The sequence below is a fragment of the Lotus japonicus genome, chromosome 3 (assembly GCF_012489685.1).
Source record: "Lotus japonicus ecotype B-129 chromosome 3, LjGifu_v1.2".
Taxonomy (NCBI): Eukaryota; Viridiplantae; Streptophyta; class Magnoliopsida; order Fabales; family Fabaceae; genus Lotus; species Lotus japonicus.
The window spans coordinates 3,961,309-3,985,127 of record NC_080043.1 but is presented as its reverse complement, the minus strand read 5'-3'; the positions used below and the strand labels follow the sequence as shown (position 1 = coordinate 3,985,127).

Sequence of the window (23,819 nt, the reverse complement as noted above, 5' to 3'; positions counted from 1 at the left end):
GGTATCCAAACGGGCAAATCAAGTTATATGTGGTATATGAGGCCTTTGCAATGTTAAAAAGCAACTGCTTCTTTTCTTTTTCATCCACAAGCTTGGAAGCTTGTCAAAGCATCCTCCCTTTTCAGAATGATACTCTGGAGAATCTGGTCCTTGATTTTATTTTTCCAGAGTATGTCAATGTGTCCAACTGAAACTAACATGTTTGTCCAGCAGAAACTAGGATCACTTGGTATTTATTCTGAGGGATTTGAGAATTTACACAATCAATAGTCAGTTGGGAGCAAATGAGTGGATATTTTTGTAGTTTACCCAATCATGTGTATAAAGTGACGAGATAGGAAATTTAGTTAGAGCAATAGATTGCGGAAAATGAAGGAGAAGCTAGAATCATGGCGGATAGATAGAAGCAATTTCTCTTAGCTTTTGTGACTGTCCACCATGATTTTGATCTCACTATGGGTTTTCACATATATCCAAGCATGCACTTAACATGTATCGAGTGCTCTACATCTGCAAAATTATGAATACTTGGTGACAAGTGTGTTTGGATTAGCTTTTTTATCTGTTAACTTCTGTTGAGTCACATGTACCTAACATTTAAAATCGTGCCAACATGTTTAAGAGTTTAATTTTCTGAATGGAATATTGGCCTAAACCAAGTTGATTTTGGCCCCAACTTATGTTCGTCCAACTTTTCCGTTAAAAGTTGTTAAATTTTAGCATTTACTAACTTAAAAGTGCTATTGACTTATATCATTCAAACGAAATTCATTTTGGAAAACTACTTTAGAATAAAAAACATTTAAACATAAATCACATTACAATAAACTACTTTTAACCAAACTCAGTTTTCTAAACTCAAATTGACATAAACTCAACTTCCTAAATTTTAATCCAAACACACAAAGTTGTGATAGCTTTAACAGAGGCAAAACTCGTGTCTAACCAATCTAAGCTAATCTGAAATTCTAAATTGACAAAATGTCCATCACAAATCTTCTTCAATTGGAAGGTACATGGTAGTATTTCCCTTTACACATGCACCTGTAAACTTCAGGGCATGACTCTGCAATCAAGCACTTGTAGCTCACTATCACCCTCTTGCAGGGAAAGCATGATCCACACGCGTGTGAACAATCCGGCAATGTAGAACCTGTTCGGTAGAGCTGCATTCCCATGTCTTTCTTTTCTCCTTCCTACAAAATATACCAAGGAGGTAAATAAGCATTACATATTATGAGTATAGACCCAATTCATGTACACTGAAATTGTAACAACATCTACATGTATCACCTTTTCTCTTTATCTCTTTCTTCTTATCACATCACATTGCATATTATATCAAACACATCTTTTTCTCTTGGTATATCACTCTAAACGTCTACACCATGTTAGTAATCATTAAATGTTTTTGTTCTGAGTATCATGTTTAACTAATCTCTTTTAAAGAACACTAAAATGAGTTTAGACTTCAGATACCATACAAAAGATTGAATTATTGGAAACAAACCTCGTTAGTGGCAGCTTTCTCTTCTTGCAAGTTGTTCAACTTAACTGGATGGAAATTAAAAATAAAAGCACATGTAAATCCCCTACAATAAAAGCCCTTTAAGCAACAACATCGATAGTTTTTTTTTCTTTTTTGGTGAATAAACAATATTGATTGTTAGGTAGAAAGATTATCTCTTTGACTATTTTCCGGGGCCACTATTTTTTTTTAATACAAGTATTCTCCACGAAAGCAATTCTTTTAGAGTCAGAACATTCATAGCATGGTAGGACTAGCTCTTCGAGCGGTGGTTTTACATTTAAAAGACTTGAAATAAATCTAAACTCTGTTACTTGTTATATCAATTCTAAAAGTATATATAGCCGTCATTAGTATAGAGTAAAATTCAAATTATAATAGGGCTATTAATCAAGCTTTACATACATTGTTCATTCATTGAGACATTTACTTATGCAAGTTATGGGACAATGGGACATAGAAGTAAATAATGATATTACATACCATGATTCGGGATCACCTCAAGGCTCCAACTAGTAGAGAGTACCATGGAGAAAGACACAAGCAGGAAAACCTTGTAAGCCTTTGAGGAGAAAATCATCATATTTCCTAAAACTAAATAAACTGAAGTAACTTGGGATCAATTTTCATTACTAGAGGAAATGCATTCTAGTGCCAAGAAGTATGAAGGTGGAGAAGTAATTTGGAGAGTAATTTTTTGATGGCATAGAATTATTTATATACATTAAGATACAAAGGTCCTTTTAAATGTGTCATGAAGTACATCTGTAACATCTCTGCTGCATTTCACATGATCCACGGCATTCTTTTCAAAGCTTCACAAGTTTAATTTAGTGAGTCACACGAAATAAAACTATTACTATAACTAGTATTAGAAACTATAAATGAAGAAGGACAGTTATGAATTTCAATACTAAATTCCAGCTTTCTTGTTACTTGAGCCAAACAGATAGCAGGTTTCAGTTGTCGCATTCTCCGGTCTCACCTATCAGAGTAAGGAGAAGTGAGAGAAACTCAAAAGTTTGTTTGATTTTGAATGGTGAGTTATTTAATAGAATAGTTATTACACATACATAGACAATAAAACACTACATAGTACAAACACTTCATTTTTTATATTCATGTTTATCTTTTTATCACAACCTATCACATATTGCATCCATAATCCATTACTTCACTACTATCTTCTATTTTTATTTTATTTTTCATTTTTTCTCTCATAAATCACATATTGTAGTCGTGCAATTAAACAAACTCAAGTTGAAGGCACTTAGTTCCCAGTGATCGAATTTGAAGAGAACCAATGGGGGCATATAATGGATTAAGCAGGATGAGATGCAAACAGGATAGCAATTATAAAGGGTGTCTGACATAAACGTGAAGATCATGCTTTCGTTATAAATGAACTGCTTTAAAGGGTGTACTGAAAAGTGAAAACGAACTGCTAAGTTATTTTGAGCTTTGAATCGCGTATTAATTTCGAAAAATAATATATGGATAATAGGTTGGGATGTACCATGTGAGAAAATAGTTTTTATACGAGAATGTGAGAATAAGTTGTGACCGTTAGATTCAATTATAGATGGTTAAGATTAAATTAACTTAGTGGTCACATGACTTCATGTTTTAATCTTGAACATTCATGATAAGATCCAACAGTCATAATTTATTCTCATGCTCTCATATAAGAATACATTTCTCATAGGATACATCTTCATCCATCCTATTGGGATGTTTCATATGAGAAAGTCTCTCTTATATGAGAATGTTGAGAATATTTTCAGCCATTAGATTTGAATACATGGATCAGATTAAATCACTCGCTTAAATCATTCACGTGTCTTTCAACCTTTCTCTTTCTCTTTCTTTGCTCTCAGTCTCATGTTCGTTTCTTTCCTCTCTCCACTTCGTTGAAAATTGGGAATCTCTTATCTTCCTTTCTCGCCTTAGTGATTGATCTCTCTTATGATGAAACTATGTTTAATTTTGATTTATCCCTTAACCTAAATTGTCTCATTGCCCTATTTTCTTCTTCGCCTTTTGATTTTTCAATAATTCAATCAACTTGATCAATGAATTGACTTCGACGGAGTGAGTAGTTTGGGTGTTGCCTCTATCGCCAGTATCGACATGGCTGGCCATATCTCCGCCTCGATCGCCTTCATCTCCATATCGATGAGTTGAAGGCTGCGAAACATTCTTGGTGGATTTTGTCGACGATGTATGACGATCCTATCGACGATGTTATCCTTCAACGTTTGATGGTTAGAACAATGCTTCAATGTTTGACTAGTTAGCTATTGAACTGGAGTACTGAGTCAATGAGTGATGGGTCCAATCAATGAGTTAGTGGTTGGACTACACGATGTTAAGTCCAAATATAGATACCAAAAAATTCCTTTAGCAAGTTTTTATGATAATAATGTATAAGTCATAAGGGAATCATGTAAGAAAGTACTTAACCATAATGTTTTGAAATTTCATGAACAAATTGATTCAAGCACCGAGTCAAAGAGATCAAGAAATTGTGTCAAGGAAGACTGCATCTCACTTTGGAAGGAACTTTGTATTACCTTATGAAGTGAAAACTCCGTCTATGAAATAGAAGCAAGATTTGTCTAGCTCAATAACACATTACATCTATGGTAAAATTGTTGCTATATCCTTTGAATTCCCTCTATGAAGAAGAAGAAGATCGATGGTAAAACTGTTGCTATATCCTCCGAATTCACTCTCCGAATTATCCTACGACCCTTTAAAAATGTGAAAAATAGTTACAAATAGAGCATTAACTCACATTTAAACAGTGTTGTAGTGGCCATAAAATAGCTTCGGAGGATTTGTTGGCTGTCAATTTTGGAAGATTTAGCATTTTTCATTAAACTATCAGGTTAGATCAGACTTTCAAGAAGGTCAAACCAGACCTGAAAAACCCCTATGATAGGTAACATATCAAGCATAGGCCATACATTTTTTAAGTAATTTGGACATATTTTACCCAAAGTTTAGTTCAGTCTAGCCTATTACCACCTCTAAGTAGTGCCCACCAAGCAGCCTGCTGTTGTTTTCCTCCATAATTCAATAAAAATGATGTTGAAAGTGGTGTTTACACATTTTGTTCATGAACTCTTGCATGCCTGCGAATCAGCTAGAGGCAAGAACACGACAGTACTAAGGCAGGCCATTGGAACAATTTTACACTTTTCCTATATTTCACTTTGACACGTTCCAACATGTAACAAAGGAAGCCTATTTGTTTGTAATTGAAAATTAATTGCACAAAAGTACATTGTAAAAACTAAAAACTGTTTGTACTTACAACAGTCCAGTTCATGACTAAGTCAAAAGAATTGTTAATTTAAAAGCCGACCTTATCTCATACCACTCATCTCACTATGCTTCCATATGTCTCGATAAAAACAATTTACTAGTCCTATATATATATATAGATATATAGATCAAGTAGAAATGCAAATTGGTGTGAGTTATCATTAATTCAACTAAGAAATAACACTTGCTAGATTAGTACCTAGCTTTAACTCTCTCATCAGTTCAAATCAAATGGGTTCTGCTCGCATAGCCTTCTTTGCCATGTCAATGATTCTGGTTTCCTCAGTTGCCATGGCTACTGATCATATTGTGGGTGATGACAAGGGCTGGACTGTTAACTTTAACTACACTCAGTGGGCTCAGGACAAGGTTTTCCGTGTGGGTGACAACCTTGGTATGTAACAAAAACAGAATAATCCACTACTACTCTTACTTGTTTTTATTCTTTGCAGTCGAGTTAATGTTCTGTGTATATTTGTGTAGTGTTCAATTATGACAATGCGAAGCACAATGTGTTCAAAGTGAGCGGTGCATCTTTCAAGGATTGCACCATACCACCAGCAAATGAAGCACTCACCACTGGAAAGGACGTCATTCCATTAACAACTGAAGGGAGGAAATGGTATATTTGTGGCAAGGCTGATCACTGCATTGCTCGTCAAATGAAGTTTGTGATCAATGTTGAAGCACAAGCTGCACCTGCTCCTTCTGCTGCTCACTCTATGGTGTCATCTGTCCTTGGGGTCATCATGTCAGCCATGGTTGTCATCACAGCTTTCTTTGCATGAAAGAAATGCAACTTCTGCAGCTGTATTTTTGTTTTTGTTTTTAGAACAAGAGTTTGCACTAACTCACTAGCGAGATGCAGCCATATTTGTTTTAGCTTGACGATGAATTATGATGATTCTATTTCTACTTTAGTGTAATTTTAGTGTGATCTAAATTTCACATCTAAACTTTAGTTTGGAAAAGAAAATAAGAGTGTACCAAAAGCAAGGCACTTTTGCTATATGAGACTATCTGAGCCATTTCTAATCCCTGTCCTACCGAAGCTGCTTCATTTCAGTTCAGACGCTCAATTTTAGAGATATCATTTTCGGTTAACACTGACAGCTTTGCTTGTTTAAGTCCATATATATGAAGACTTTTGGAGCTTGCAAACTTGGTTCATTTCCTAGAGTTTGAAACCAATAGGTACAGTCACGTAAACCCCTTTGTTTAAATCCCCATATGAAAAAACATTGTTCACATTGAGTTAATACAAACACTAGCCCCTTGGCAGCTTCCAAAGCCAACACTATTCTAACGGTTGTTAGTTTATCAACAGGAGAAAAAATGTCTAAGTAATATAACCCATCTTTTTAGTGTGGCCTTTAATAAACAAACCTTATGAACCCATTTAAAACCTAGTTGCTATTTACCAACAAATAAATTAGCCATGGTATGATCTAGGTGTTTCCCTGATGCCAAGATAGATATGTTTCCCTAATCGAGTTTCGAATTTGTCTTGTACGTTTCGAGGGTTGAAGCATAAGCTAGGGAACCAAAAACACGAATGAGATAAGTCTTTGTGAGTACTATGCAGAAGAATAAAATGGTGAAACAAATTGTAATTTGACATATGGGAGTAAATTTATTAAGTGCACGGCATATGAAACAACAAAAGACCAAAAATGTACAGAAAAGTGGGATTGGAACATAAGTTTCTGATAAAATTTAAGACACAGATGATGTTTTCGTTCAAACACCATATTTTGTTGGGAAGAAATTCAACATAAGAAAACTAGAGAAGACTCAAGTCCTTGGCCTGCTTGTATAAGACTTGAATTTTAGTTGGAAATTGTCTCTCAACAAGAGGTACAAAGTGGATCAAATGGTTTCTGGTTTCAATTTTATTTTGCATCAATTTTACCAGTGTGTCGAGGTGCAAGGGCTTCTATCAACTGTTTGAAACTAAACCCGACACCAGGTAATAAGAAATTCAGTTTGTAGACATTCTTTCACAAAGCAAAATATTTGATCAAAGCAAAATATTTGATCTATGTTATCCACAATAATTCAGAAACTTCACTTCAAACTTGGTAATTTACATCATAAACTTCACAATAGACCAATAAGATACACTAGCTAGCTTCATTTGCAGCTAATGCTAGTTACTTTGACTTGAAAGTTGAAACAGAAAAGAAATTCTCATTTTGTTCCATGAATTCAACTCAGCACACCATCCTCAAATTACACAGCAAAACAGAACAGTAATTCTTTTACAAAGCCATTTTTCCTACTGTCTTGTTTGTAGACAACAATTTGAAAGCTTAATATCATAGATCAAGTTACATAACATAAAGTGCACAACACAATATACCACTACAAACATTAAAGCTTATAATCACCAAATTCACTGCTTATGCCAATCACTTTAACTTAAATCAAGCCAAAAAAATCAAAATGTAAGCATAAAATCAAAACACATCTTCAAATTGAAAAGAAACTATAATCTTATTCCTTGAATTCAACATAGTATTTTCCAAATCACAAAAAAACTCCAGTTTTCAAAAAAAAAAATCACAAAAAAACTAAACAGCAGAACAGTACATTCTGCACCATAGAACCCAATACCCATCCAACAATCTAATTATAGAAACCCCCTTTTCACCCTTCACCCCCAAACCCAGAAAATCAAACCCTAACTGCACAAGATGACCCTTGTAACAGCAAGTGACAAACAAGCCATGGAGAAGAAGAACAGAGAAACAAAATCCCTAGAAGACCATTTCCTAACCTCTTTGACCTCAACAACCTTCAAACTCTTAGCCCTCCTCAAAGCATCAACCTCCTTCAACAAATCAAACTCCAACCCTTTCTTCTTCAATTCCTCCACACACTTCCCCAACATCCCCTTATCCTCCTTCTCCCTCCTCAGCATCTTCTCCATGTGAGCCTCCACGTCGCTCTTGTACCGCACCGCCCAAATCGAACCCAGCGAGAACAGCAGCGAGCACAGCGACGGGACCCAAGACCTGTGACACGCCCTTGAAGTCGTTGAGGAAGATGAATTGTTGAAGAGTAGCATAAGGGTTGTGGAGTGAAAGAGGAAGAAGAAGATGTAGAGCATGGTGATCTCTTTGCGGATCGAATCGATCTGCGTTTCTTTCAGCGCGATGCGGCCATGGATTAATTCTTCTTCCTTTAGCCATTGCTTGAGGAGGAGCTTGTGGGTGGGGGTTTCTGCGATTTGGTGGAGTGGGTGCATCTGCTTCCACTCCATGATCGATGTTCTCGTCGTCATCGCGCCGGCGTCGTCGTTGGCCATTGCAGAAAACAGAGTGAAATCACAGAGATTGTGTTGTTGTGTTTTGCTTGGAATTTGAGAGAGAAACAGTGAGGGAGAAGAAAAGAGAGTTATAAACGAAATGGTTTTGGATTTTGAATGTAACGGTCGAATTTGGGAATTTTGTGAATTTCCAGGAATGCCCCTGGCTTAGGATACAGAATGTAATTAACTATTTCTGATACAGTAGAGGAGCGTCGTTGTAACGTGTGACCTTAACAGCTAAGTAACAGGAATATTTTGAAGTAAAAAAACACAGGAAAAAAAAGATAAAACTCTAAACATGTTTTATTTTAATGGGGAAAAAGATAGCTCAAGTGGTAAGAACTGGGTGACATATAAATTAGGGAGGAGAAGGTCCAGGAATCAATCTTTGGAGAGTTTAGTTTATCTTTTCACTAAATTAAAAAAATGGGGAATGATTGGTAGCCCAGAACCTACGAATGCATCACTGGCTTTTTCATGATTTAGTCTTGTTTTAATCTTTTCAATTTGTGACTTCCTTTGTTACTGTATTAATGTTGGTGTTTAAGGCAATAATGTTGCTTTCACATCCCTCTTTGGGGTGGAAAAAAGGTGGAAGAATGAGAAAGATAGGAAGAAAAGAAAAAATATAAGAGAGAAAGTCTGAAATGGGATAAATTATAAAAAAAAATAAAAATAAAAAGGCTTAATAGCATTTTTTATCTCTCACTTATCACAATTTGATAGTTTTTGTCCCCCAAGGAATTTATTAGCCTACAAGGTCTTTCACGTTTACTAACGGTTGTTTTTTTATAAGCAAAAGTACAAGGGATTCTTCAACCCAATACAAGTTATGAGAGAATGAAAAATAAAAAGCAACAACATTTACAAAAGCGGAGAATCCTTCCACTTTGATAACAATCCCTACTACACCTTGGAGAAAGACTCAAGGAAACATGTCTCATTAAAACCTTACTAGGAAAAACCCCATTGGGAAAACCTAGTGAAGGAAAAAAAGTACAAGTTCACAGGAGTCAAAGGAGATCCCCAAAGGAGAACTAAAACAAAAACAGGGGCCTATACATCCGAGATCAGTGCCAACTCTCAATTTATTTTAGACAAATATCTCCACCCACCAAGAGGTCACCTCCAAACTAGACAAATAATACTAACAGCCAAGAAGTCACCACCAAGAATTCCCCCACAAGCATGATATTACAATATTATCAAACCCCAATCCAAGTTTGAGATGAATAAAGGGTGAACAGCAGAAACCATATAGCATATATAAAGAGAGTGATTGGCCAAGTCCACCACTCATGACTCAACCAGTCTTAATTTACATCTTCTACAGATTAAATCTAAGAGCCTTCACCTTCACTACAGAGAGTCCACGCATGTTAAAGGATTATCAATCCACTCAAACATAGAATATTGAAATCCTTGTTCCTTTGCCTTGAACCACAGCCAAACTCTATTGGATCAGTTCTAGGAGCCTAGGCCATTCAATCACCACACCTTTAAAAACAGCATCATTTCTAGCCTTCCATAGAACCCCTACAGTAGCAATCCAGATTTGAATTAGAGCTCGTTTCCGCTTCCTGTTTCCTGGCAGGCAGTTAGCAAAGAGAGGGAAATGAATAGCACCATCAATTGGGAGAACCATTACAATCCCAAGCCAGTTCAGAATACCTGTCCAGACCTTCCAACTAGTCAAGCATATAAAGAAGAGATGCAGGAATGAGGCTACTTGCACAAAATCAGAAAATGCCATCAAAGTTGCTATGTTACATGCCAACTTGAATGAAGAATCAATACCAATTCTAAATTCAGCAACCAATAAAAAAGGATGATATTTGCGCAAAATATATAAAAAATAAAAGAGGGGAGGTTGCTGAAAACCAAGCCAGGAAAAAATGTCTGAGCCAAAGGGAATAGATTCATGCCAAGTGGTAACCAAGTCAAACAATTGGTTAACTATTAAAAATTGGTAAGCAAGCGTTATCATACAGCAGTTCCCTCTAAGTAAACATTTTGACTAGGAGTGCCTTTCCAAGGATTATCATTAACTAGAGGGGATAGGGGATAATTTAAAAGAAGCAACACTTTAACCGAAAGTAGACAGAAAATAATTCATACAAAGTTCCACCATGTCGCACCTGAGCTATATACGATCCCCAAAAGCAATAGATATGGAAGGAGTAGGCTTACTTATATCAATCGTTGGGGGGGGGAGGGGAAGGTTGATAGAAGGTGAAGGGCAAGGGATCAAACCCTGTAGAATGCAATCAAACCCTGTAGGGTGATATTTGTAATTTATTAACAACTAACATCTGCCTATAAACAAAACGTATACCAATTGTTTATGCTAAATGCAATCAAAGATGTAGAGGTGCCAATTGGAGTGTGACAAATGTATATATAGACACAACTTGTTCTCATTATCTACAATGGTATAACTTACCTAGGTTTGGTTTAGCATTGAATGAATTAAAACCAACTAGCAGACTCAAGTTTTTAGATAAAAATTATAAGTTCGGATCCTAATCCACATATTTTTTACAGAATGGATGTATCAGAACTAAACTAGTAGCTCCACTTAGCAGTTGTTACAGTAAAATAGCACTTGAAATAAACAAATTCAGAATGAAGAGAGTACTTTCAGCATTCCAAATTCCAAGTGGTGTTTGCTTGTGTTCTTGGAAACTGTACTAAGCATTGGCTTGAATAAATGTTATTATCAGTTTTGCTTCGTCCACAATAGAAGACAATAAAATACAAGCTCCAAGGTCAGTGAATGGTTAGAGGGAAAGCTGTATAATAAAACAGTATCTGGTTTCTGTATAATAAAAACAAGGCTTAAAAGCACTTTTGGTCCCTCACGAATGCGCTTTGTGCAAAATGAGTCCCTAAACTTCAAAAATAGCATTCTTGATTCCCAACGTTATACTCCGTCATTAGTTTTGGTCCTTTTTCTCTTTTCCGTTAAAAAACTAACGTTTTTTTGCTTATGTGGAATTTTTTAATGATATTTAAATTGATGAAATTAATTAAAATTAAAAAATCATGAATCTTCATCTCCTTCCTCTTCATGTTCATCATCTTCTCCAGTATTAAATCCAGAAAATAAAATAATTCATCATCACAATCCCTTCTTCCATTTAATTCACCAAAACTCTTAAAATCAATGCTTAGAAACTCATGCTGAGAGGGTTTTCTCATCCCAAATCACAACCCCCAATTCATGGACACACAGCAGCAAAACATCCCAAATTGTGGAACACAAACAGCAGCAAAAAAATCATAACCCAACCAGAAAACAAATCGGCAAGCATCCAAATCCCAAAAGATGATGCCAAGTGAGATTGTCACCAAAAGTCATAACAACAAGTCCTCGTAATGGAGCCCAAAACGAACCAGCAAAGCAGATTTGGAGACCCTCCCTCAACCTACACCAAACCCACCATCCAGATCTGAAAAGAAATTAAAACTCGAAATAAACACCATTAACGAGAGAGAAGATCACGATTTGGGTCGGAGGTGACTGAGTGAGGTCTCGACGGCGCTGGAAAGGGGAATACAGAGCAGCGGCGATGCGATTTGGACAGAGGAGACAGCTGTGGTGGTGATTCGGGGGAGAGAGAAGTGATCGTGGTTCCTATGAGAAGAGGAGCAGGTGCTTTGAAGGTTGGATGTAGAAGGCTGCTATGGGAGGAAGGAGAAGAGGACGTGGTGTGGTGGTTGAGGTTGGCGGGTCATATTTTGGATCTGGAGATGAGGTGGTGGCTCTTGAGAAAGAGATTTTGGGTTTTGATGTTGTTGGAGATTTTGGGTGGGTTATGGCTTTATGGATTTTGTTTTCCCTTTCTTTCTGGAAAAATGTTGAAGAACATATGAAGAGCATAGAATGATGTATGAAGGAGATAAAGTAGTGCATGAATATTTTTGGATTTTCCAAAAATCGTTAGATTTTTGATAGAAAAATGATAAGGATCAAAATTGGTAACAGAAGATAACGTGGAGGACCGAAAATGCTAAAAAAATAGTTTAGGGACTCATTTTGCACAAATCTCATTCGTGGGGGACCAAATGTGCTTTTAAGCCTAAAAACAACTGGTTAGAGGGAAAGCTGATAATGCTGATTCAAATGTCTCTATTTTGAATAGTTGATGTTCAAATCAACGAACACTCAACAACCAACTACAACGTCTTATCCCAGTTCCCAAGTGACCATGTATAAGGAGGGGAAATGTTCATTGGCAGTGAGATCACCATACTTCTATTCTTGGATTTTAAAGGAAGATCTTTTACTCTTTTTCCTTAGTCATACTCTGGTGCAGAACAGCAGATTTGGCCTCTCTTTAGTGTTCAGGACATTGTTTACTACTTTACTTCTAGGAATCTGATAGCTCCTGGTATTTACACTTGAGTTATAGAAAAATGTATGCTCTAATTATAGTAACAGAATCAAGAATAATAACAGATAAAAGAGGAAAAAATAGAGACTCAAAGAAGCAAAATGCTACTCTGCCCCAGAGTTACAGCACATTCACAGAGGAATACGAGATCGATTTTGAAATTAGTTTTGCTAGGGGGGTTAGCTTAGTTTCTGCTTGACCTCTAGCTTTCTTAAAAAAAATTCTTAGGATGATTCCTTATTAGTTATCACCACTCTTTCTACCCCTTCTTCTATTAAAAATGAAAACAAAGAAATCTATTCACAACCATTGATCTGTTAACTACTTCCTAGAAAGAATTGTGATATTCTGCATTTCCTTCCCAAGGAAGCTGATATGCTCAAGAAACAATGACATTCATACCTTTATATACACAAAGAAAACCCAACCATTCCAAATTCTGGAATCTCAATCCTCCTTTTTACTCATCCCTTTTCCTTTATGCTTTAACAATAAATTAAACCCTATTCCTAAGAATGAAACCCTTCTATTCATATTTCATAATCATACACACAATAACAATAAATTACCAATTACCTCCAATGGCGATGTAAGGAACACGATGCTGGCCAGAGATGTAGACAGAATCTGAAACGACACTGTAGAGGGGTTTACCAACCATGGGAAGATTGGCGGAATTCTGAAGAAGCTGGAGAGTGGAAGGTGCCAATAGACATATAAGGTGGCTTATGATGTTGCCAATTCCAAGATTGGATTCGCAGCTGGTGGCTGCCAGTGACCACTCGTACTACTTGTTCCCTGACTATATCAGTTTCAACTCAGAAATAAATCTGGGGTTGGATACAATTTATCAAATGTTGTTTGCAAATATATATGTTGTGATAAATACTAAAGACCTTCTCCTGCAAAGGCTTGTGCTGTCTAGCTATGCAGATAAGAAAAATGACAATTGAATACTCGGATGAAATCTGCAATTGCATTAGATTAAGGCAAGCTTTTACTATGAAAATCGCTCATGTCCTAATCCTTTTGAACTGATCTGTTATGATTATCTGCTCTTCTACTTTTCTTAATTGTCACTGTTGTTTAGCCTTTTTCTGCATTTAAGTAGGGTAGATAAATTATTTTGTACTATCAATCACACCTTACAATTTGAATGGTTTTAATATATTTTAGCTAAAATAATCCGCTTATGCAAACAAATAGGTTTTCAGTTTAGATAAACACAAAATAACTAACTATATGGAATTATCAACAAATTATGTGCTTATAAAAAAAAATCAACAAATTATGTTCTAAAAGTAATCACTTTTATCTAAGCATATGTCCAAATTATAATAACTAGCATCTTAATCTGCGACCTTTTGAAGCACCAAAGAAGCTTAACAACAGCCAATAAAGTCAGTGACGAATTAGTAAATTTATTAAAGTTAAATAACAGTAATCACCTCTTACATAACATAATAATTTAAGATAAATTGGGAAAAAACAAACTGTCACGGATGAGCTTAATCTTAACATGGTGAAACCAGACTCTCTACATAATCATTGGCATCCAACCAAAGTTTGTTGCTGGCAAGTTCAACATATTTGACACCATTATCACTTAGATTATATATGATAACCAATTTCTGTTTTTTGGCGAGCATAAAGATGTGTCCATCTCCACACAAGCATATGAGCCATTGATGAAGATAAAAACGACGATCCCATCGAAGATGTTGGTAACTGATAGTCAGTAAAGGAGTCCAAGACTCTGGAAGTCCATACTCACTCATTTTCCAGGCAACAAAATGGGTTCTCTTAAAGTCATAAAAAAGGCAAAGGCAATTCCCCAAAACCTGTATCTCAGCATAAGGCAGCTCAGAAGTACCCTGAGGTAGTGACAATAACCGGTATGCCTCTTGACGCATGTCAAGGGAAACAATCACCAACTGGTCCATAATCGATGATGGGTCCTCGAGCAAGCGAGGCAGAGAGCACGGAATGAAGGAGGAGTCAGAGGAGGTGAGGATTACGTGGTTGATTTTGAGCGATGTTCTCTCCAATTGCAGTTTGGCGAATGCTTTGTTGTGAGAGATGAGGGATTTCCATGACTTGCAAACGCACTTGAATCTTATCAAGCTCAACACAGGAAGCCATGACAAGATTTCTATTACGAGTTCGGAAGGGAAAACATCGGTTACGATTTCCATGCTTGGCTTGTGTTGGTGGCTTGGCTTGGTTGTTCCCAAATACCAAACCTAATCTTAATGTTCTCAAACTATTTATTTATATACAAGATTGATTATTTTTTCATGGGCCAAATTATATACTTTGATAGATAGATTAAGATAAGATTATCGACCAAAAAAAAGATTACGACATAAGATATAGTTTCAGTTTAATTTTAAATATCTCTCTCAACTTTTTTATTTAAATAACATATTTTAATTTATTTTTTTAAATTAACCAATCAAATATATAAATTCTAGTTACCTTTTAAAATTCCCTCATATATTTTGAAAACAGAACAGTGAACAACGTTATCTTTTGGAAGCCACCTACAAATGGCTAGAGCATGGTGATCTCCTTGTGGATCGAATCGATCTGCGTTTCTTTCAGCGCGATGCGGCCATGGATTAATTCTTCTTCTTTTAGCCATTGCTTGAGGAGGAGCTTGTGGGTGGGGGTTTCTGCGATTTGGTGAAGTGGGTGCATCTGCTTCCAGTCCATGATCGATGTTCTCGTCGTCATCGCGTCGGCGTCGTCGTTGGCCATTGCAGAAAACAGAGTGAAATCACAGAGAATGTGTTGTGTTTTGCTTGGAATTTGAGAGAGAAACAGTGAGGGAGAAGAAAAGAGAGTTATAAACGAAATGGTTTTGGATTTTGAATGTAACGGTCGAATTTGGAAATTTGGTGAATTTCCAGGAATGCCCCTTGCTTAGGATACAGAATGTAATTAACTATTTCTGATCCAGTAGAGGAGCGTTGTTGTAGGGTAAAACTTAGGTACAGTTGCTTACCTCCAGTTTGTCCTGTTTTCAAATAAAACTCTGCCACCTGTATTATTTTAATAATAATGGTTAACGGAGTGAGATTGTACTTGACTTGTTTTCTTTTCTTTTTAGTAGTGAACTAGTAAGTTACCCGTGCATCCGCACGGGTCGCGGTCGATTTTACTTAACAATTTTTAAATTGTTTAAATTTAACATAAATTAAAGATTAAATAATTTTATGATGTGTCAATTTTTTTAAGTTTTTTTCATAACTAATCTCTATATAATATAAAAAATTATTAAGTAATAATTTCAAAAAATTATTAGTTTTGTTAGCATAGATATTTTTTCCGTTAATTGTTGAAATTGTTTATGTAACCATTGAAAAAATAATATATTAGTTAATAAAATTATTTATTTATTCATTAAAAATGATTTTATATGAAAAATTAATGTATAGTAACTCTGAATAAATAACGATATAACTAATCTCTATATAATATAAAAATTCTAAGAATTTTTTAAAATAAATAACTTTCATTAGCATAGATATTTTACCCGTTGATTCATGAAATTATTTATTTAAACAATGAAAAATAAATTATTTAAATAATTATTTGTTTACCAAAATAGATCAAATATTAATTAAATTATTTAGTTAAAAACTAAAAATATAATTTTATAGTAAAATTTAATGTATATTAACTCTGTATAAAAGTAGATTTAAATTACCTTCATAACATATAAAATTTCATTAGGAAGATTTTTAAAAAAATAATAATTCTTGTTAGAAGAAATATTTTCCCCATTGATTTATGAAACTATTTATTTAAACATTAAAAAATAATTTATTTACAAACCAAATAATATAAAAATCATTTTATAATAAAATGTTATTTTATTTTTACATTTTCCCTCGAATGATAGCTCAAGTGGTAAGAGCTAGGAGACATATCGATTAAGCGGGATCAATATATGGACGGTGCAATTTATCTTTCCGATGCAAAAAAAAAAACTTTGTGTAAATGAAAATAGGACTAATCTCTATGTAATATAAAAGTTATTATGCATTATTTTTTTAAAAATAGTTAGCAAGGTTACTTTCCCCCGTTGATTAATGAAATCATTTATTTAAACGTTGAAGAATAGTTTATGTAAATAATTTATTAGTTAACCAAAATAAAAGTTAACTTTATTCTACTTCTGTCCTCGAATGATACCTCAAGTGGTAAGAGTTAAGAGACATATGTATTACGTGGGAAGGTCTAGGGATCAACATATGGAGGGTGCAATTTATTTTTTCGATGAAAAAAAAACTTTGTGTAAATGAAGATGGAACTAATCTCTATATAATATAAAAATTATTATGTAATATTTTTTAAAATTTGTTAGCCAGGATACTTTCCCCGTTGATTAATGAAATTATTTATTTAAACGTTGAAGAATAGTTAATGTAAATAATTTATTACTTAACCAAAATAATTTATATTGTAATGAAAATAAATATTTAAACTTTTTTTTGGTAACATGGTGGGGTAAGGTCTCGAAAAGCAAAAAGCTACACGATAGAAACTCTAAGGGAAGCAAAAGCCTCAACCGCATCCTGGTACAAGAGATGACAACATTTAATCAACAGAATATCCAGGATGTGCACTCCAAAACCAAAAATATGAGCCTATTTATTTAAACTTTGAAAAAATAATTTTATACTAAAACTTAATATAAATTAGCTATGTATAAATGAAGATATGTTAATCCCTATATGATATAAAAAATTATGAGATGAATTTTTATGCATTGACGGTGTAAATAAATTTTACACAATCAATTAATCACATCTCTCCATTTTGGTAACTCATAATTAAAAAAATTATTACTTTAGCTAGCATAGATATTTTCCCATTGAATATTTATTTAAACATTGAAAATTATTTTATTTAAATAATTTATTAATTAACCAACAAAATTAAATTATAATGAAATTATTAATTTAAACTTCAAAAAAATAATTTATAATTAAATTTAACGTAAATTAACTCTGTATAAATAAAGATATGTCAATCTCTTTATAATATAAAAATTCTTTATGCATGAGCTAAAAAGAAAAACTATTTTAGGTAGCACTGATATTTTCCTCGTTAACTTTGAAATTTATTTATTTAAATAATTTATTAGTTTAGAAAAATAATATGAATTATAATTAAATGAATTATTTCAACATTGAGAAAATAATTTTATAGTAAAAATTAATGTAAATTAACTTTTTATATCTAAAGATATAACTAATCTCTGTATAAGTGTGTGTATTGTTTAGATTTCAGTTTCTTCCAAAACTTTTAACTTGAAAGTATTTTCAACTCAATGAAGAAAATTGTTACTTCTACTTTTGAATTCTTAGAATGTGCATAAAGATGGTTAGATGCATTTATACTGAAATCCAAACATAGCCTAAGTTTAGCAAATAATTTTTTGAAGTAATACTATGTATATATGAGATTCTAGTTGTAAAATTTAAAAAAAAAATCATATAAAAATACACCATTTGACGATAATGAAAGAACTATGAAGTATTTTTGTTAAACTCAAGTCAGCTTTTTAAATAAGTTATTTCTAAAACAACAATTAGGGAAGAACCATAAATTAATGGTTCTACCATAACATACCATTATCTTCATCATCATGCCTAACAGTCTTCTTCCACATGCTCTCCATCTTCCTGCCATAAGCCCATAACACAATCAAACATTATAGTGAAACCAAAATCATCTCCACAAATAGATCAACCATTTTTTTTTCTTTTTTGGTAAGCAATAGATCAACAATATGATAGTTATATGTTAAACCATGGAATCCTGATTACGGAGTAGTATAACACTAATCAAAATAACTAAAAGAATAAGAAAAGTAGCATCACAAAGTTGAACCAATAATTAGGACCCAGACCATAATGCCAAAGAGATAGAGCACCCGAACATTCTCATAATGTGGGAGCATTTAGTTACTTCATGAACAAACTTCAAGAGGTAGACATTGTAATATGAACATAGTCCCACTAAATTCATCATTTACTATATAGAAACTCAAAGAACAATAGAAACAAAAGAATAGTCATCTCTATAACCCTAAAAAAAAGACTTTTGAAGCTGCCACTTGACAAATTAGAAGAGAGCAGCAATGACTTATTGCAAAAAGTGACAAATCCAAAGCTATCACTGATGAAAAGTGATGTGGAAAAACTAAAGAACATAGAAATAGAAACAAAGAGAACTAATTCTAGCTAACAGTAAAGGGATATAAATGTAGATTACAAGTAGCATCTAGTACACAATATTGCTATATAGCTTGGGGGAAATCCATCAAGAAGCATAATAGGAGGATGTTAACCAATGAATCAGCTAGATGAAGGCAAATTAAGTTCTTCATCACATCATTTATAAAATTAAGATCGATGAGTACAACCAACATTGGCATTCCACGTTTCAGAAGCAAATCCCGCAACTAATCACAAAGAAAAATTAATTATCAGTAGACTAAAGATTATAATAGGCATGTGGTGAACCTTTCATGGTCTGTTTTCCTCTTACGCAAATCTGTGGATCTTAGGGTCAACGATCTTCAGATTTAGCACCGAATTCTACTTCCCATGGCTCTTTCAAAAGCAAGCCTTCAGATGCTAGCAAAAAAGATCAAAGCATTCTTCAAAATCTAATAGAACAGAGAAAATATCAAAGCTTTGTATTCAAAGAAGTTGTAGCAAATTATGGCTCAAACACAAAACTGTGAGAGCAAGAGTAAAGCATTATCAGTTAATAGCACACAAATAAGCTCAAAGATGAAGGCTTCAAAATGGAAAAAGAGGAATAGCAGAAAAATTAAAATTCAAGAGTGACGAGGGAGAAAAAAGCGAAGTTGAGTTAAAAATTCAGAGGGTAAAAAATCAAAACCTTAATGCAATGAACATCCTTGATTAGTGAAAACCTCCAACGATTAAAAAATGAAGAGAAAAAGTAAGGCCACAAACACCAAAAGAACTCCATAGACAACCGAAACAGCACTAAGCCTACTCAAACAATACTAAGCCTACCAAAATAACTCAAACACCTTACGGTACCATTCCTTTAGGGATCAGGTTGGATTCAGTTTTCACAAAGAATCAAGCTACAAACAACAGTGTTCTGAAATAGCATGCAGATTCAATAAAAAATGTCCAACCAATTCAAAAACAAATGTGTTGACAAAGGGAAATATGCTACCATATAAATAAATTTGGAAAAATAATGAAGAACAACAGAGCAACGAAATAGCAGAAAATAATAAAAATCAAACCTTGATGCGTTGTAGAAGACTGAGATGAAGAGCAACACTTGATTTTCGTTTTCCTGTGAAATGGCAAGCCTTATGAGAGAGAGGAAGTGAAAATTAAAACTTTGAAGCAAAGGTTAGGAAAAGAGGAGATGGAACTAACCTGATGCAGAAGATGTAGAAAGAAAAGTGAAATAGGAAAATTTCAAGAGAGATGAAGAAGACGGAACCAAGAGTAAAGAAGTGAGAGAGAAAAATGAGAAGAGATAGGGATTTTTTTATTTTTTTTTAATATTTCCAATTCCAATTGATGGTGTGACTGACATGTGCAGCCTTATTTCATTTCAAAGTTTTTTGAAAATTTTCAGAAGAAGAAGAGCGGGAAATTAAAAGAAGAAGAGTGGCTACTTGAAATAAGAAGAAAACTTAAAATAATCCAGAAAAAAGGAGGAGGTGACACGTAACCCAGAAGGGGTTTCTTTTCTTAGAGTATATTCATATGGATTGTTTTTTCCCATTCAGTGTTGTTCCTCACATTGCAGCCTACACCGTGCCCTCGCCGAAGCCCACTTCGCTTGCTTACGGTTGCTCGCAGACATCGGAGTCGCTCATTGCAGATTCACTGGCCAGGACTTCTTCATCTCGCCTCCTCCCTTTTCTCAGATTTCCCCTTCGATCGATGAAAGCAAGCCCAAGAACTGCCATAGCCTCTCCTCTGATTTGTTGAGGGATCTCACCTGCACTTGTCTTTTGGATCCGAGTTCAATTTTCCTTCTTCTGACCAAGAAACCTCGGAGCCAAAGTTAGTGAGTGACAGAGGAACCCCCATATTCTTCTCCTCCTCCTTATGGTCATCAATATCACTATCAACTCCAAATTGGAACGTTTACAGTTACGCCTACCACACGAAGAAATCCGCGCCATGTTGGAAATCCATGATCTACAAAGAACCAGAGAGGCACTTTGCAGCAACTGTGAAATGGCCTCGATCCTCTATACGACTACCCAGTGCGATTATTAACAGTAACTTATTTGGGTGTGTCATAGCATCATTGCAGTTGTGGTTATAAGGGGTGGTGGGATAATGGAAAGGTTGGTCATGGGGTTGAAGGTGAGGTTTGTTCACAGGGGTTTCATGGTGGAGACATGGTTTAGCTTTGGAACAACACGATGACATAATGGTGGCTTCCAAAAGATAACGTTGTTCACTGTTCTGTTAGTTATAATTATATAATGTCCAGATGGCAATACCTAATTGGAAAACAGGATGAACCTGATATATGGTACTGTACACAAGTTTTGCCCGTTGTTGTAACGTAACCTTAACAGCTAAGTAGCAGGAATATTTTGAAGTAAAAAAACACAGAAAAAAAAGATAAAACTCTAAACATGTTTTATTTTAATAGGGAAAAAGATAACTCAAGTGGTAAGAGTTAAGGTGAAATATAAATTAGGGATGAGAAGGTCCAAGAATCAATCCTTGGAGAGTGTAGTTTATCTTTTCGATAAATAAAAAAATGGGGAATGATTGGTAGCCCAGAACCTATGAATGCGTCACTGCCATTGGTTTTTCATGATTTAGTCTTGTATTAATGTTGGTGTTTAAGGTAATAATGTTGCTTTCACACCCCTCTTTAAAGTGGAAAGAGGTGGAAGAAAGAGAGAGATAGGAAGAAGAAGAAGAAAAAAAATATGAGATGTGATAGATTATAAAAAGAGAGATAAAAATAAAAAGGCTTAATAACATTTTTTTGTCTCTCACTTATCATGATTTCACTGTATTTGTCCCTTAAGGAATTTATTAGCTTACAAGTCTCTCACGTTTACTAACTGTTGTAGTTTTAGTTTTTCGTCAACTTTCATCTAATATTTAACGGTTTTTAATTAAAAAAATAATTAAAAATAAGGTTTGAAGTACAATTTTATATTTTATGATTAACAACCTTGGCATCTCAAAGACCCTTGACCTAGGAATGTATTTAGGAGTCCCTATCCTCCATGACCAAGGGAAGTTTCCAATTCCTTGTGGACAAAGTCAGGAAAAAACTCTCTGCTTGGAAGGCTAAGACTCAATCCTTAGCTGGAAGTGTTTCCCTCACTCAATCTTGTCTCATGAGCATGCCCTCCTATATCATGCAAAACACCCCAATTCCAATTGGGATTTGTCAGAAGGTAGAAATTTTGTGCAGGAATTTTATTTGGCGATCCACTAGGGAGAAAAGAAAATGTCATCTCATTGGCTGGCCTACCATTTGCTCCCCCAAAGATCAAGGAGGACTGGGTTTTCGAAACCTCAAGGACATTAACCAGGCCTATATGTCAAAGCTAGCCTAGACTGTTATGAAAGAAAAAAGATTGCTTCTAGGCCTCTCTCTTCAGGGCCAAGTACAAATTTAATCCAGATTTGAGAATTCCTCCAAGCGCAAAAGCCAACTGCTCTCCAACATGGAGGGGCATTTGCCAAGCCTGGAATCTAGCTGAAAAAGGTGCCCAATGGACTATTGGTAATGGCAGATCCATTCTCTTCTGGAAGGACAACTGGATCTCCCATGAGGTAAACCTATTAAACCTTCTCCCTAGTAATGCCACCCCCTGGAATTGTGACCTCCCTCTCTCCTATTTTGCTGAAGGAAGAGACTCGAAATGGAGTCTCCATAGACAACTGCTCCCCATGGATATTGTCAATAAAATTTTCCAGATTTCCCCTCCATCAGACTCTCAAGGAGAGGACACTCTCAGCTGGAAATTGTCCCCTGATGGAAAATTCAAAATCAACACGGTGTATACTCGCATCCATGAGAACAGCAACCATCCTCCGGAGAAGTTGTTTGAGACAATCTGGAAATTCCCTGGGCCTCCAAGAATCATACACTTCCTTTGGAAACTTGCTCACAATAGGCTTCTGACAAACCAAGAGAGAGTGAAGAGACAGATGGACTCCCAAGCAACCTGCCCCAGATGTCATAGTGCGAACGAATCAGTCATACACGCCATTCGGGATTGTCCCTTGATCCAGGATATTTGGAACCACTTCCTTGATGAGAAGGAATGAAGTAGGTTCTACCGTCAAGGTCTCTCGAATTGGTTGGAACGAAATCTAAGGAGAAGAGTTGTCCATGCTTCAGGCTTTAACTAGGTCATTCTCTTTGGTGTGATAGCCTGGCAACTCTGGAAGGACAGATGCGACTTGATATTCAATAATCATATTACCATGCCTGGTAATTTGATCATTAGCATTACCAATTATGTGGCTGAAATCACAAGGTACCTTGCCGAGCCTTCTGAAGCCCATAATTTGCATAAAAAGGAAACTTTGATTCATTGGAAGAAGCCTGCTCCAAGAACTTGGAAACTCAACACGGATGGCTCCTTCCAACACAAGAACTACAACGCTGCTTGTGGTGGTCTCCTCAGAGATATTAATGGAAATATTCTCCAAGGCTTTGCCCATAACCTTGGCCAAGGCAACCCTCTAGTAGCTGAACTATGGGGTGTCCATAAAGGAATCCAACATGCATACAGCATAGGCATCAAAGACCTGGTGGTGGAACTTGACTCGAAAGTTGCTTTTGAACTAATAGTCATCAACTGCCCTATCCAACATGTCTGTGCCCACCTGACTGCAGAGATTTTTCGCATGACCTCCCTCAATCGGAACATCTCTTTTCAGCATATTTTTCGTGAAGCTAATGTTTGCGCTGATTCGCTTGCTAAATTTGGGCAAGTCATCTAGGATGTAGTCTTTGATAGTGGGGATATCCCACCGTTTCTTTTTCCTCTTCTTAGTCATGATGTAATGGGAGCTCCTGTTCCCAAAGTAGTCTAGTGTTTGTTTGGGGCTTTTAGCCCTCCACATTATAAAAAAAAAATCAACTTCATGTTGAATTGTCCAAATTATCGAAATACTAAGCAATAGTATGTAGCAAATTTTAGATTATAAAGAGTTGCATAGCCATAATAAAATTGAAG

General features: G+C 35.2%; 3 protein-coding genes and 1 long non-coding RNA gene across 4 annotated transcripts; 1 reads left to right on the top strand and 3 right to left on the bottom strand.

Moving 5' to 3' along the window:
- Nucleotides 1–837: 837 nt before the first annotated feature.
- Nucleotides 838–2,294, bottom strand: LOC130749160 (protein EPIDERMAL PATTERNING FACTOR 2-like). The gene is made up of 3 exons (XM_057602459.1): nt 2,012–2,294; nt 1,511–1,554; nt 838–1,196 (listed from the first exon to the last, which is right to left on the bottom strand). The coding sequence occupies exons 1-3, from the start codon at nt 2,109–2,111 to the stop codon at nt 1,002–1,004; spliced, it is 339 nt and encodes a 112-aa protein (XP_057458442.1). The 5' UTR covers nt 2,112–2,294; the 3' UTR covers nt 838–1,001.
- Nucleotides 2,295–5,014: 2,720 nt separating this feature from the next.
- LOC130749058 (blue copper protein 1a-like) lies at nt 5,015–5,893 on the top strand. Its single transcript, XM_057602334.1, has 2 exons — nt 5,015–5,252; nt 5,342–5,893. Exons 1-2 carry the CDS (start codon nt 5,090–5,092, stop codon nt 5,644–5,646), a joined length of 468 nt encoding a protein of 155 aa, XP_057458317.1. The 5' UTR covers nt 5,015–5,089; the 3' UTR covers nt 5,647–5,893.
- Nucleotides 5,894–7,144: 1,251 nt separating this feature from the next.
- On the bottom strand, nt 7,145–8,242 carry LOC130748113 (uncharacterized). The gene has a single exon (XM_057601258.1). The coding sequence runs from the start codon at nt 8,166–8,168 to the stop codon at nt 7,542–7,544; it is 627 nt and encodes a 208-aa protein (XP_057457241.1). The 5' UTR covers nt 8,169–8,242; the 3' UTR covers nt 7,145–7,541.
- A 9,742-nt stretch (nt 8,243–17,984) lies between these two features.
- On the bottom strand, nt 17,985–21,087 carry LOC130742550 (uncharacterized). Its single transcript, XR_009021194.1, has 4 exons — nt 20,014–21,087; nt 19,875–19,927; nt 19,108–19,221; nt 17,985–18,264 (listed from the first exon to the last, which is right to left on the bottom strand). It is a non-coding gene; the product is annotated as an uncharacterized LOC130742550 (long non-coding RNA).
- Nucleotides 21,088–23,819: the final 2,732 nt, after the last annotated feature.

Bases quoted from the DNA above. Each gene is read 5' to 3' on its own strand.
- LOC130748113 (XM_057601258.1), bottom strand. From the start codon at position 8,168: ATGGCCAACGACGACGCCGGCGCGATGACGACGAGAACATCGATCATG.
- LOC130749160 (XM_057602459.1), bottom strand. From the start codon at position 2,111: ATGATGATTTTCTCCTCAAAGGCTTACAAGGTTTTCCTGCTTGTGTCT. The intron at 1,555-2,011 runs GTATGTAATATC...ATTTCCATCCAG, and splicing joins TGAGGTGATCCCGAATCATG to TTAAGTTGAACAACTTGCAA. The intron at 1,197-1,510 runs GTTTGTTTCCAA...TATATTTTGTAG, and splicing joins AGAAAGCTGCCACTAACGAG to GAAGGAGAAAAGAAAGACAT.
- LOC130749058 (XM_057602334.1), top strand. From the start codon at position 5,090: ATGGGTTCTGCTCGCATAGCCTTCTTTGCCATGTCAATGATTCTGGTT. The intron at 5,253-5,341 runs GTATGTAACAAA...ATATTTGTGTAG, and splicing joins CCGTGTGGGTGACAACCTTG to TGTTCAATTATGACAATGCG.